Below are 14,082 nucleotides of genomic sequence, written 5' to 3'. Positions count from 1 at the left end.
CCATACGCTGCCAGGGCCGCGTGCCAGCCACCGTTATCTAAATACAAGTTTAGTTATATAAGGAATCCTGTTAGGGTACGCCTGCCTAAACACACGGTTTGGTGTTGCCAGTGGTGGGGACAACACCACGGGTATGGGTATGGCTGCAGAAGGACAGTGCAGTTGGTCACCTCCACCTCTTAGACCGACTGCTGCCATCACCAAGCCTTCATTACTTGGGGGGTATGGCAAAAGCAAATGGCTTAAAGTTTTCTTTTCACTCTAATCCACAGAATTAGGTGAGGCTTCCTGCTCCCCTCACTCCAGTTAGTGGTAGCCGAACTCCCAGCAGCTATCACCACTCATTAAGGACATTTGTAAGGCACCGGACAGTTGCTACCAGTAAACTTGGAGCTGCCAAAGGCACACCGTGTTGGAATGACTAGCTAGAAGACCTGCTAACCACAGCCTCTTCTGAAAACATGCCCATTTAGAAGGGTATATTGCCTTCCTTAGAGACTCTGTTATTCCTTCTGCAGCTTCTCCCTCCTTCATGAAGAGTGTCTTCAGTCCCATCTTGCTGCTCAGCCTCATCACCATGTGTGTCACTCAGCTGCGGCTCATCTTCTACATGGGGGCCATGAATACCATCCTTGAGTTTCTGTCTGGAGATGAAGATCAAGGTAAGGTAACCTAGAGGCTTTTATCTGCTTCCTTGGAACGGGAAGCTGACCCAGACTTGGTCCTTGCAAGAGGCCAGTGTGCCTGATTACTCAGCAAATACACCATGTACGGCACTTACTGGTGTCAGAGTGCGGCCAGCAGCTGCTGGTAGGGTCTAGCAGAGGGCTGGAACTGGCCCAGGACAGAGGGGCAGCGAGGCAGGCACTTGAATGTCAAGCTAATTTTAGCCCGGTGTCTTTTAAATACTATTCCATGCTATTCCTCCAGATAACTTGTTGAAAGTAGCCTCTCAGGATGGACTGTGATAACTCTTTTTTATTTTTTTTTTTCACTGGGAAACCTATTTCATCAGGTATTTGCTTTGCTTATCCTAAGCAAGCACAAAGTGCAGAGCAGCTGACTCTCATGACTAATGGTTGGACTAGGTGTCTTGTCCCAAACAGGGGTGGGAGAAGTGAAGTCATTGCTGTTTTGTGCAGCTTGGTGTGAGCTGGGGAGGCTCAGGGGTGCTCGCTGCGCTGGACTCAGCTGTATTTATAGCTCTGATTCAGTACATGGAGCAAACAGGAAAGAGTACATTAGTTTACTGTTGTTGAAAATACCCGGGATTGCAAAACAAGACTTAGCCTTTTTTTTTTTTCTGTCCTCTGTAGTAAGATCCAGTTTGAACTTGTTAAATCTGGATTGCATGAAGCTGATAAATCAAGAGGCACTCCTCTGAAAACAGGAGTGAGCTCTGGGGGAGGGAAGGAAACTCCAAGTGCCCTGGCATTCCCTGAATTGCTTTGTTTCTTGAGCCTTTGACAGCCTGCAGCATTCAGCTCTTTATCTTCTGGCTCAAGAGCCAATTTAGACATTAAACAGTAAACAGGACAAACTTCATGCTGCCTACCTTTCCCAACACAGCTCACTTTTCTGCTTACCTTGTAACTCTTTTGGTCTGATTTTTTTTTTCCTTTTCTTACCCTTGCTTGCTCTAATTATTCCCCCCCCTCCTCGCCCCAGTATTTTAGGATTAATATTAACTATTTATGCTGCCAATTCTGTTTAGATCAAGTTCTGTACTTGAAAAAAAAAAAAACGGATTGTGCCTCTTGGGTGACTTGTTTTTCTATGCCACCTTTGAGATTTCTTCCCATTTTCCCCCTCCTCCCCCTGAATGCAGCCTGGGCTCGCAGTGCAATCAGCTGTCTTGGTGTTTCCATGGCATCAGCAAAACAGTGGTATTGTCTGCTTGCAGCAGCATCAGGCTGCGAGAGCAGTTCCAAGACGCGTGCAGATCCCTAGAAATGTAATCTGTGCGCATGAGGAGAGGATGGGATGCTTCTTCCTCCGATTTCTCGCTCTCCTCGCTGTTGTTTACTTGCATGTGATTTATTTAGAGAGCTCCCCCCACCTGCAGCTGCTCTCTGGAGCACTCAACAAGGGAAGGAGAGGGTTGGGTCACTCCTGCAAGTGTTGTTATGGTCAAAGAGAACTTAAATATACCTGGAAACAGAACAGGAGAGAAGGACGTGGGGGAAATCAGTGAGAGTGTGAAGTCCTGAAGCTGCAGTGAGGCACTGTGTCCTTGAAAGTCCTGCTTCCTGTGCATATTAGGATGGTGACTTAGACCTGCTGTGAAAGCTGGAGGTGGAAAAAGCAGTCAGCCTGTGGCTACCTGTCTTCTTCAGCCCCCAAAAAGATGGAGGGGAGAAGCCAGGGCCTTCAGCATCCCTCTGAAGAACTGTTTAATTTAGTTGTAGGAAGGCGGGAGAGTAGAGCTGTTGTGTTTCAGACTTGAGATTTCACTGCATCTTTCAAAAATTGGCATCTTCCTTCCAAACCTGGTAATATTTGGAGACCTTGGGTAGAGCCAGGGTGGGTAGAAGACTCGGCTGTGATGAGGTCCTTGCTCAGGATAGTTTGAGGCAATGACTTGTGGAACAGTGGATGTAAAGGGTTGCGCCCATGTACGAATCCTTTCTGTTTGCTCTACTTCTGCCATACCTGCTGGTATTTGCTAGAAATTGTTCTCTTTCATACTGAGGAAAGAACAGTTTTTAAGACGATTGATAAATTGAGAAAACTCTGTTGCTGTAGCAAATGCAATCTTTCTTTCTCTTCTCTCGCTGTCCCCATAAAATTCATTCCCTGCCTGAATTTGGCTTCTGCTCTCGGTGTTTAGAGCCCAAGATTAAGCGCTCAGAATAGCATGGAGAGACAAAGCTTGACAGCGTGACTCGCTTCTTACCCTCTATTAAAAAATAACCAGACAAGAGCAAATCGGCTTCAGGAACGTTTGTAGAGGGTGATGCCACCTGTCTCTTTTGGCTCCGGCAGTTGTTATCATGAGATGGGATGTGAGGCCACATCAGGGCTTGCTTGTCTGGAGGTAATGGGGGCAGGAATGTGAGTTCAGAGGTTGGAGCTGGAAGTTCCTCTTGCAAGGACCTGGCCAGCAGCTGGAGCCAGGAAGGGGTAACCTGGTGCCGTGCCTGGGCACCGCGAGGCAGCCCTGATGGGGTTTGCTACAACTGTATATGAGAGAAAAGCTTGTCGGTCGCTTCTCTCAATTACCTTGATTTTGGTATAAGTCACGGCTGTACAGCTTTGGAGAGCTCTAGAAACGTGTCAGGAGGGACAAACTCAAATTCGTTTTGGCTGCGTTTTGCTTACGGTGCTGTAAATTGTGAGGACTCTGTGCTGAGATGGGCAGTTTCAGAATCACATCCTTATTTCAGAGCTGTGGTACGCCGTGACTCACCAGCCCTTCTGTGCGAGGTCTTCAAATCCATCACGTGGGCTGCAGAGAGGAAGTGGAAAAAGCATTGTGGGGTGGGGGAACTATGTAGAACAGGAGGGGAGGGTCTCTTCTAAGTAAGCTGGCATCAGCTTTCCCCTAGAGAGCTGTGTAGACACTTCTCCCATGTTTAACACGTGGGGAATTTTCATCAGTTTGAAGTTTTAATGATTGCTCTCAGGTGCCGTATTCCTTGCTGCAGATTTCCCTCCACATACACATTTCCAAACTGGTCCATTCTGCACAAAATGGGTCAGACCTCACCTTCCCAGCCTGGCTTGTCCTTGCTGGAGTTTCTGAGCAGGAGAAGATGTAGCTGGAGCTCACAGCAAGGCAGGAGAGATGACTAAGGCATCTCCTGTTACTGCTAGGGTACCACCTGGACTGACATTTTTTAAAAAAACTATTTTTTTTCCTGCAGTGAGTCTCTACACTTCCATTTTTGGGGTACTGCAACTGCTGTGCTTGCTGACGGCGCCTGTGATCGGGTACATCATGGACTGGCGGCTGAAAGAATGCGACGATGGCTCGGAAGAGAACGAGGAGAGCAACGCTGAGCAGTGCGTAGTGCGCGCCACTCGGGACATGCAGCCATGTAGCAGGCCCCCTGTGTTTTGTGATAGAAGACCAAAAAAAATATTGTTCCATCAGGATAGAAAACAGAGCCTGAAGACTTGATAACTTGATAATTGCAAAGAGGAAAAGGGTTTTCCATGTCCACTAAGATCAGTCAACAGGAGCAAATTTAAGTTGTAGCAAGGAGGCTCAGATTTTCCTTCTAGTGTAATGGTAAAAATAACAGCAACAGCACTTCATTACCCAAATGTGCCTCAGTTTTCACTGATAGGGATCCCACCATCTCCCTAGCCAGACCTGTAGCCAAATGGTTTAGAGTTGATATGAGACGTGGAGAATATTGCTGTGAGCTTCAGTAGCTGCTGGAAGTGCTTTTTGTAACATAGCTTTTGCTGTCCTTCCAGAGGTGACAAGAAAAAGAAAAAACGTGATCGTCAGATCCAGAAAATCACCAACGCCACCAATGCCTTTGCATTCACGAATGTCCTGCTGGTCGGATTCGGAGTCACCTGTCTCATTCCTAATCTACCGTTGCAGGTGAATAGATCAAACGGATGACTGGCAATATGGGTCCTGGCAAAGTGATAGACAGGGCGGTGCTGGAAGGTCCTGCAAACCAGCAGAACCAGCTGATGGCAGGAGGGCTTTCTGGCACAACTGGGAGACCCCTGTGCTGCTTTGGGAACCCCAACCTTCATGCTGAAACAAATAGTACCATTCAGTTTACACATCTTGAGATAACCTAAAGAAGCAACCACAGTTAAAATGTCTGTTGACCTGCAGTTTATGCCCACTTGGAGTTTGTGCAGCTGAGCTGTGTAACCACAAATACTTTCCTACTGAGATCCTCTTAGCAGTGCCCGTGCATTTAACCTGGGCTTGATTTAAGCTGCTGACTGTCAGGAAATTTGCTGTAAGAAGCATGACGCCAATGTATGCAGCAGGTTATTTCTGCATCAGATGCTATGCCCAGTGGTACCTGTGGGATTGTAAACCTGTTAAAATATTTATTTTGTGGCACCACCTGTTTTTGGCAGAGGAGTTCAGTGATTTTATGCCATACTCAAACATGCCTTGATGATGTAGGCAAGCAGACGTCATCTGCTCATACTTGCATATTGTCTGCAATAACTTGTGGAAAATTAACTAAATTGGCCACGGGCTCAATAAAAAAAAAGTATCGTGTCCCTGGCTACAGTTTGCTCGGGACACGTCCTTGCAACAGTGCCATCTACAAGTTTTTTCCTTGTGCAAACCTTCAGGTTTGGGTTCTGCACTGCTCGATCCCCATTTTGTACCAGAAGGGAGAATACCTTTTAGGAATGGTTGCGTGTTGGGGTCTGGCACACCTTGGCAGCTAGCACCTGACGTTTTCTGCTTCGCTTTCCAGATTCTTTCCTTCATTTTGCACACAATCGTGAGAGGATTCATCCACTCAGCGGTGGGAGGCCTCTACGCAGCTGTGTAAGTCTCTGCTCACCTATGGCATGTGGCTGGCCAGATAAACTGGTTTGGGGTGATAAGCTGCCCAGGTGAGAGGGAGATCAGGAAGTGAAGTCTTTGCGGTCAGAGGGGAATAATGATGCAACTTGTTTCCCCAGTCACTGCTGGCCATGCCAGTAGCTGGACTAAAGTCCTAGCTGATGCTTTCCCCGCTCGGAAACAGCTAACCCCTTTGGCATAGCTACTGCGAGGAGACAGGCACAGTATACGGGCTGCGGGTGAGACTAGGCTATTGACACTGAGGTTATATAGTAAGAATTCAAGGCATTTTTTTGTCTTATAATGAGTAGCTGTGTGCATGGGTCCAGGTAAAACATTAACATAATTGAGTACATTGCTGCTGGTCTGCTCTGAAATTACACTGGTAAAGCATTGCTCAAGATGCCATTAGTGAAGCCTACTCCCTTTCCCAGGATGGATCACGCATCTTGTTTCCAACTTATCAAAGATATCGATAGCTGAATCTAAATGCTCTCTTCCTTAGTAAGCAATGTTTTTAGTTTTGAAAACAGATCTGCCCCTCTGTCTGGAGTGGCTGGACAGAGGGATGGAAAGAAGGTGTTTTCTTTCAGAGAATCACAGAATTGTTGAGGTGGGAAGTGACCTCTTGAGAACAACTAGTCCAACCCTCCTTCTCAAGCAGGGTCAGCTAGAGCAGGTTGTCTAGCATGTGGGGGTTGAAAATCTCCACAGATGGGGGATCCCCAGGCACCTTCTGTGAAAGGTTCTGGCCCCAGTGTCTGGGGAATCCAGACTAGGAAACCCATCTGAGGCTCTGCTTCAAAAACACATAAATTTTCAGTTCCATAGCAGCTAGAAGCAAAATATATTTGTCCTGGGCCAGTTAAATGCCTGTTGGTGTACATGTCAGCTTGTACGTAAACTAACCCTGTTTGATCATTTAAACTTTCTCCAACTTCTTGGAGCAAGGTATTATTACTGGTTTGAATGTGACTTTGAGTGTTGGAAGGGTTTGATCCATTTTTCTTTCTAAGCTTAGTTTAACCTGACCTTTTTTAAACCCTGCTCAGCTGTGAAAAGAGACAGATGTTAGACTGTTCCTGAGATTTATTTTTCCATTAGTAGTATCTGATATTCAGCACTTTCCAGTCAACAGTATTGTTTAATTTGACATGGGATCAGACTTGTCCTCTAAAAAGGAAAACACTCGCTAACCTGTTGTGCAGGTTTCACTCACTTCTAAAGGGAGCAAATTGTTATGGCCAGATGAAAATGATTGCATAGCTGCAAATGCTGTCATCTGGATAAAGAGGCCATGCTTTTAACTAGTAAATGTCAACACTCTTCTCCCTTTGCAACAGGAGTAGTAGCTGTATAAGCACTTCCATCTGTCTTACGGTACAACTGCAAAACAAAATAAGTGCTGGATCTGGTATTTCTTAAATTTGAGAATTCAGGATGAGAATGGTCTGGAGAGGAAGCCTCTGGCCCCATCACCAGATGGATTCTGGACTATGGAGCACTGTGCTTACAACCAAGTATAACTGAAAACTCTAGAATAAGAGAGAGTTGTACATAAGCCCAGGAGAGAGAAGTTCTTCATATTGTGCCTCTCTTGGGACTGCGCTCTGTTGTGTTAGTCTACTGGGAATGTAACCTGATCGGGGTGATGTGAACAGTCCAGGTGACGTATAATAATGCTGTTGCTTTTTCTGTTGACAGATACCCCTCTACTCAGTTTGGCAGCTTGACAGGGTTGCAGTCGTTGATCAGTGCCCTTTTCGCCCTTCTGCAGCAGCCTCTGTTCATGGCATTGACAGGACCTTTGGAAGGAGACCCTCTCTGGGCAAGTTCTTCTCAAATTTAATATGCAGGCTTGGTGGCGAAGATGGTTTGGGCTCATTTCTTTGAAAATAAAAGCACTCCTGTGCATGAACCGAGGCCATAAACAGCAGGAATTTTACATGTCTCTTAGTCTGCTGTTACCTTGGTGCCATCCAGGAGACCCTTTTGCGTGTAAGTAATGAGGCCCTGGGAGGGAACGGCATTAACTGTTAGGAGGTTCCCCTTCATGGGAGGAAGGAGGAAGGCTGCTGGGGTGCTTCTTGTGAGCAGTTTGCACGGGGAGCTGAAATTTGTAAGGTAAAAGCGAGTGAATCTGTCAGACCCTCAAACGCAATAGAAATTCTGTCCTCTTGAGACCTATAAGCTCTGAAGTTCAGTAAATTTTGGTCTGCTGATGCTAATGCTGGGAAAGCCAAGTGGCTATTGTTGGTAGGGCTAATGTGTAGTGTTTTGCTGAGAGTGTCTGCACAGCTCATTGAATCTATAACATGGGTGGTCCTGGAGAATATTGGTCTCTAGGCTGCTTGTGCATATATCTGCAGTCCAGCACCCCATGGCTCTTAAGTCAGTGATGTCGGTGTAAAAGAACCCCACCTTAAACAGCCGCACCTCTTATGTTGAAAAAGAGACTTCTGCAGCCATGATCTAGAGCAACAGACTCTTACAGCATTTAATTTATACACACGGTGCTCTGGGTATTTTATAAATAAAAATACAAAGGAGGTTGTTGCCAATACACCAGGCAGGGCGTTTCCTGGTTTGCCTGTAGTTGAGTGACGTGGGCTGGGTTCTGACACGTGGGCATATGTGGCTTGGTCATTGTCATCTTAGCCTGCCTAATTCTGTTTTGTCTGTCTTCCTGCAGGTAAACGTCGGCTTGCTCGGTGTGAGCTTACTGGGCTTCTGCCTTCCGATCTACCTGGTCTGCTACAAACGCAGGCTAGAGAGAGAAAAGAAACAGAAGAATGACGATGCCAAACTCTTCCTCAAAATCAACGGCACTCCCAATGAGGAAGCCTTCGTTTAAACTGGTGCTTCAAATTCAACCTCCCCTCTACAGGTTCCTACCACATCCGTGGGTTATACCTGTGGTGTAAGCCAGGCTTTTTCTCTCCTGGCTCTGCCAGTCCTTGCTCATCACTGGAGTGAGAACCAGACATCATGACTGAGCTTTCCTCAGATATATGGCAGGAGGAGACTTCCCACTCCTTACTCCAGAACACAAGACACTTTTTTCCTTTTTATAAAGGCCACGCAGGTATTGTGTCTTCAGTTATCCCCTGATCACACTCTCCAGGTGCCAAGGCTCTTCATAGGAAACTGGGGAGAGAAGGAAGAGGGATGGGGGAAGAGGGAAGAAAGACTGTAATTTGAATTGTAAACATGACACACTGAAGTCTGTTTTCCCCCCTCTTCCCTCAACCTTGTCTGACTGTCTCAGATGCAAGCTGCACTCTCCTCCCTTCCTGAGGTTTCATAATGGTCTTTCTGCTTGATATGTAGCTGGACCCAACAGTTTTACTGCCTATCCAGACATATCCCAGACTGTTTTTGAGGCAGGGAAGGGAATTTATACCTACGTGTATGAGCACAGCTTCAGTGTTTTGCTAAATGTTGGCTGCTAGCACTGACGGCTCCCAAACCTTTTATTACTGCAATGAAACAGACTGTGAGCAATGGATCTGCCTTCCACACTGAAATGGAGACCCTACTGGACTGCTTGGTCCTACACCAAGTTTTCAAAGGCCTGGAATTCCTCCTCTTCCCAGCCTGAAAGCCACCTCTATGCGTTGTAAACTGCCTGCAGTCCTGGAACTGTTGAGATAGGAATTGGATCTTGTTTACCGATGAAGTGCTTTGAGACTTGTTGCCTTTTGCCTCTTTCTCCCTCCAATGTGACCCCAGGAGGGGAGCAGCAGCGTGTATTTACTAAAGTGGAAAGACATCTTGAAGCTGGGTTCTGGGGCTCCAAATACCTTGGTGTTCACATGTCATAATCTGACTTCTTGTTGAAGAACGTCAAGAATACAGAACACTCCTTGTGTCTGGTAACTGGATCCTGTGGATGTATGTTAGGGTGATGTGGGAAAGTAATTCTTCCTCTAGCCATAGCTTATCTACGTTGTTATGATAATAGCCCCCAAGCTGCTGAACACCAGGTTACTCTGACTGACCAAAAAGCTGCTGGTTTGGCTGTATAAAGAGCCTTCTACAATGTCAATGCTCTGTCTGGACAGAGTATGTGGTGATTGATTGTATGGTGAAGCTGACTTATAGAGCAATACATGTGGGTAAAGGTGCCCCAGGGCCTGTTTGCCATGGAGGGAATACAAAGGGAATTCTTAACCTGCTTATTTTTATAGTGGTTTTCCTAGTTCTTGCCTAAATTAGACTTTTCTCCCCTTAACCTCGCTGATGTCAGTAGCTCAGCCTCTGCAACTAGCATTAGCCACCACACCGTGCGGACCTGCTTGGAGCAGGGCTGTGTGGCGTTGGGAATGAGCATCACCGTGGGGTGTGCAGCACTGCGCGTGCCGGGCTGAGCTAGTGGCTGCGGGGAGGTTGGCAGGGAGAAATAAACCAATTATGAAATTGTACTGGTGGTGTCTTCTGAACTGCCAACTCTTGCATTACTGCAAAGCCTGGCGGAGGGTAAGTCATTCAACTCCTTTATGTCTGGTTGGAGAAGGACAAGGCTCAATCCCTGCTCTGTTTGTTAGCTCTAAGCCGGGGATTAGAAGCATCAGTGCGCTTGGACCGCCCTGTGAGAAATTACCTGGGAACTGGGTGTTAACTCAGTTCCTGGTGGTTTGGAGCATGCTCAGCCCAACCTGGTCTTCACCTTCATAAATTTCAAGCCTGGTGATTTACGCAGAGCTTCGGAGGACGGCTGCGGGCCCCCCCCGGTGCCTTGGCAGCGCAGGATGACGAGGCGGCTGTGAGGCAGCAGCGCCATCTTGAGTCGCTGCCCTCAGCCGCCCTGCGGGCAGCTCGGTTGCTGCTCCACGCCATGGTACCTTTAGTCTTCAGTCACTTGTTTTAAAATGACTTGCCACTTGAGCATTTTACACGTTTGTGGATTATTTTTTTTTTTTAATCTGTTGCCTTTATTAAATGTGTTTGTTCCAAGACAGCCTTATTGCCTGCTGTCAACACTGCTGTTCTAAAACTTCATTATTTTTTTTTGGCCTCCAGCTTTGGTGATGATTTGCTGACCGTCCCAGCTTTTTACCTTTTGTGATGAGTGGTAATTAAGGAAGCAGCGTTTTGATTTGATTTCCATTTCGCCTGGAACTGTCTCAAATACATGGCCAGAGACCTACCAGCAGTAGTACAACTTTCCTAGATTTCCAGAGGGCTTTTTGCAGGTTTCTGCATTCCACGTTATTATACTTGCTCCTTCTAAATATTTTGAGACGAATCCTGCTCTTGCTCCAAGATACTTGTCACATGAGAATGATGGGTTATGCATTTTTTAATTTTTTTTAGTAAGATATCAGACAGGTGTCTGAGCCCCGGTCCTCAGCCTTGCAGTATCTTAAAATAGACATCTCTTGGAGGACGTCAGTGTGCTAATTCAGCATCACTTCCACTTCAGGTTCAAAATATTGAACATGATATCTTCCACCCTTCTGTCATTTGAATTCCTGATACAAATGTCTCTGCAGAATGGTGGAAGACAAGTGGCATATTCTCATGAAGAAACAGTGGGGATGCCGATGCCTTTGAAGCATATGCAGCTAAATTAAACAGAGAGCACCCTTTTATTCCTGCCATCTTCCTCCCTACTGCAATTCTCAGTTCCTGCCCTTTTTAGGGGTGTCCTCTAATCCAGTTTCATCTGATAAAATATTGGGTATATGTAATTGTTGTCTCTGTGGCTGGTGTGCCATGATGTGTAGAAGCTGCCGGTCAGCTGTGAGGAACAGGGCTCGTGCCTTTGAGTCACAGTTCCAGGCTCTGTTCTTAGACTGAGAGTAAAGTGTGCCTTTGGCTTGCAGTTATGAGGACTGGTGGATACACAATGATGTTTTAGTTGTTTAGGGTTAAAGGGACAAATGGGAATCCTTTTCATGCAGCCCAAAGTCAAACCGTGAAATGTATTGCTGTAGAATGTGGTAGGGAACAAAAGCGTTTATTTTTTTTTATTTTTTTAAAACAAGGGGCTGGTTAAACAGTGGTCTGATGCATCCAATAACTCAGGGAGATTTTAAGTTGCTGTAAATAAGAAAGTTATGCCAAGGAAAGATTGCTTTTCTGCATACTCTGTCTCTTCAAGAATATGCTATTGGTCAAAGATTGAGAAAATACATGCTGGGCTAGGTGGAACGCTGATCTGATCTCATGGGGTGTAATTTACTATGACAGCTGTGAACTAAATTAATTTTAAAAGCAGTCTCAAACTTGTCTACAAAACTGAATCTGCATGCTAGATGTGCACATCCTCTACTAATTGTGGCATAACTGCTTAAATGCTGTACCTTCTGCAGGGGTCGGCTCTAAGAAGTTAATCAATCAGAATATTCTGGCTTCAGCCTTTTCTAAATGTTGCCTTGGATGCTACAGAAACAAATTCTGTTGAGCTGGTCTTGTTAAGCATGATTGTTCAGGGGCAGTTTGCCTTTTTTGTTGATGCTTATGGAAATGTAATAATTACATACATTTGGAATGGAAAATAGCATTGCTGCTTTCTAGCCAAGTGATGCAGGACTAAGAAAATTCCCTGTGCACTCTGCTGTGTGCATGAGCCATCCTGTGGAAAAAATAAGTGGGCTACCAAATACTAGAGAGCCACATCAATTAGATCAATAATGCATTTACTTTTATAACTCAAATATAGGTCAATATGTTTAAGTAGTTTCATTATTCCTAAATGCTGGAATTGGTAGAACTTTTCTATGCCCTTTTCCCTATCACTCGTATTAGACGGGTGAGGAGGTGGTCATGGAAAAAGTCTCATCCCCTCAGTACAAGCATCCCCACCCGAATGTAATGAAGCAGAAACCTAAGCTGTGGGTGCCTGCTGTTTGTAGGAGCCTTCCATCAGGGGCGTTGGTGTGTAAAGGTGACTCTACCTTCTGGAAATGCCACTCCTGGTCTCTACAAACCCTCATGCATTTAATATGCTTATATATATATATTTTTTTTTAGAAAAACTGAATGGGGAAGGAAGGGTGATTGCTTTTTCCTTTCACTAATTTGTCAGTAACTAAGCCCCATCAACAACAATCTACAAAGTACATCAACAAGCAGTGCATGCTGCCATTAAGAGTAGCAGAGAATAACTGTGGTGTTTTTTCTAATCAGGACTGGTAAGTGTATTCAGTTACTGACAGAGTATCTGGATTCCTAAGATGTAACTGGACACATGTACAAAAATAAGAAAAGAACAAGTCTTGCTGGGAGTCCAACTTAATTGCAACACAGCTACAAGTGCAATGTTTAACTTCCACAACACAGCCTGAGCTCTTCATGCTCTGTCTACAAAGGAAAATTGTAGGATAACGAGATTTTTAACTAAGACAGTAAATCACTAAAATGTTTTAAAGTAAGAAATTTCCCTCTTGACAGGCTGATGGATTTGGGAAATACGCCACAAAATATAAAGCAGATATTGCAAGGGGAAAAGAAAAACTTCAAGTTTTGTTAAATTTCTGCTTTGAGCGGTTTTTTCCTGCATCTGCAGAGCTTTTTCTATTTCCCTACTTCCCAGTTTAGAAGCGCAAACTTATTCGTAATAGAAAATAATATTACACTAAGGTTACTGATGGGAAGGGCCTGAAAAAAAAACAAACCCAACACCAACAATTAAAAAAAAAAAAAAAAAAAGACGCTCCTGATGACATGTCACCATTACAATCTCTGGAAATAGCTGAAACAATGATGTATTATGTAGATGCATTCTGACACAGTAATTATAAACCCTACAGCTTGTTTTTCTACCTGTGCGGCTCTGCCTGTCTCTGCACAATCTGTTTTTATCAGGTGTGCTGTGCTTCATGCTGTTGTCCTCTTCCTAGCACCTGACCCTCATCAACTTGCTTTTTATTCCTGGAATAATCCCCCCACCTTTTTTTTTAGCTGTCCCTCCTTTACAACCTGACAGCCTCCACTTTTTCCTTTCCCCGAGATTTTTGTTTTGTGGCGTGTCTGTCAAAGCTGAAATGTAAGCGCCCTGTGGCAGGCCAGCATCATCTTTTGTGTGTCTGTAAGGTGATGTGCATTCTTGCAGTGCTATCTAAAAATAAATGTGGTATTAAGTTAATCATTAGTTTTCCTTTTGAGGCTGAACATAATAAAAGTATTGCTTGCTTCCTAACAAGACTATGTAAGCCTGAGCGCTTTACGCAGTGCTGTCTGCCAAATTGCTTGGCTGCACTTCGAATGCTTCCTTGTCCTTTTCTTCTCTAGGTAGGAGCTACCAGCCAGATTTCAATTAATCTTCATCTGAGGAAAAAAAAAAATCGTAATGAATTAGTATTTATTATTTTTTAAAATTTAGATAGCAGGTTGAGAAAGCTTTATCAAACAGGGTGACCCTGGTATCCAGTAGTGACAGATAAACGTGTGTAGCCTTCGGTGGGAGCGTTACGGCAGAGGTGCTGGGTGCGAGTGGAAAAGCCGCACATTTCAGTTATCCGCGCTTGGGCTTGGTGATGCTGAACGTACGGTGCTTGATTTTCCAGTCAAATAAAGGTGATCCTTGCTCTGTGTGATTGCAGTGATGAAGTGGTACAGCTGGTGCTCTTTAG

At 45.1% G+C, this 14,082-nt stretch overlaps 1 protein-coding gene across 1 annotated transcript in view; it reads left to right on the top strand.

The window, feature by feature from the left end:
* SLC43A2 (solute carrier family 43 member 2) overlaps nucleotides 1-13,595 on the top strand; it is a 29,935-nt gene extending 16,340 nt beyond the window's left edge. The window contains exons 8-13 of the mRNA XM_035342875.1: nucleotides 519-662; nucleotides 3,867-4,005; nucleotides 4,426-4,558; nucleotides 5,412-5,485; nucleotides 7,208-7,331; nucleotides 8,196-13,595. Of these exons, the coding sequence (XP_035198766.1) occupies nucleotides 519-662; nucleotides 3,867-4,005; nucleotides 4,426-4,558; nucleotides 5,412-5,485; nucleotides 7,208-7,331; nucleotides 8,196-8,357 (776 nt within the window). The 3' untranslated portion in view covers nucleotides 8,358-13,595. The remainder of the gene's footprint in view (nucleotides 1-518; nucleotides 663-3,866; nucleotides 4,006-4,425; nucleotides 4,559-5,411; nucleotides 5,486-7,207; nucleotides 7,332-8,195) is intronic.
* The last annotated feature ends 487 nt before the right edge of the window (nucleotides 13,596-14,082 follow it).

This window comes from Oxyura jamaicensis, chromosome 19 (assembly GCF_011077185.1).
Source record: "Oxyura jamaicensis isolate SHBP4307 breed ruddy duck chromosome 19, BPBGC_Ojam_1.0, whole genome shotgun sequence".
Taxonomy (NCBI): domain Eukaryota; kingdom Metazoa; phylum Chordata; class Aves; order Anseriformes; family Anatidae; genus Oxyura; species Oxyura jamaicensis.
This window is presented reverse-complemented; position numbering and strand designations above follow the sequence as displayed.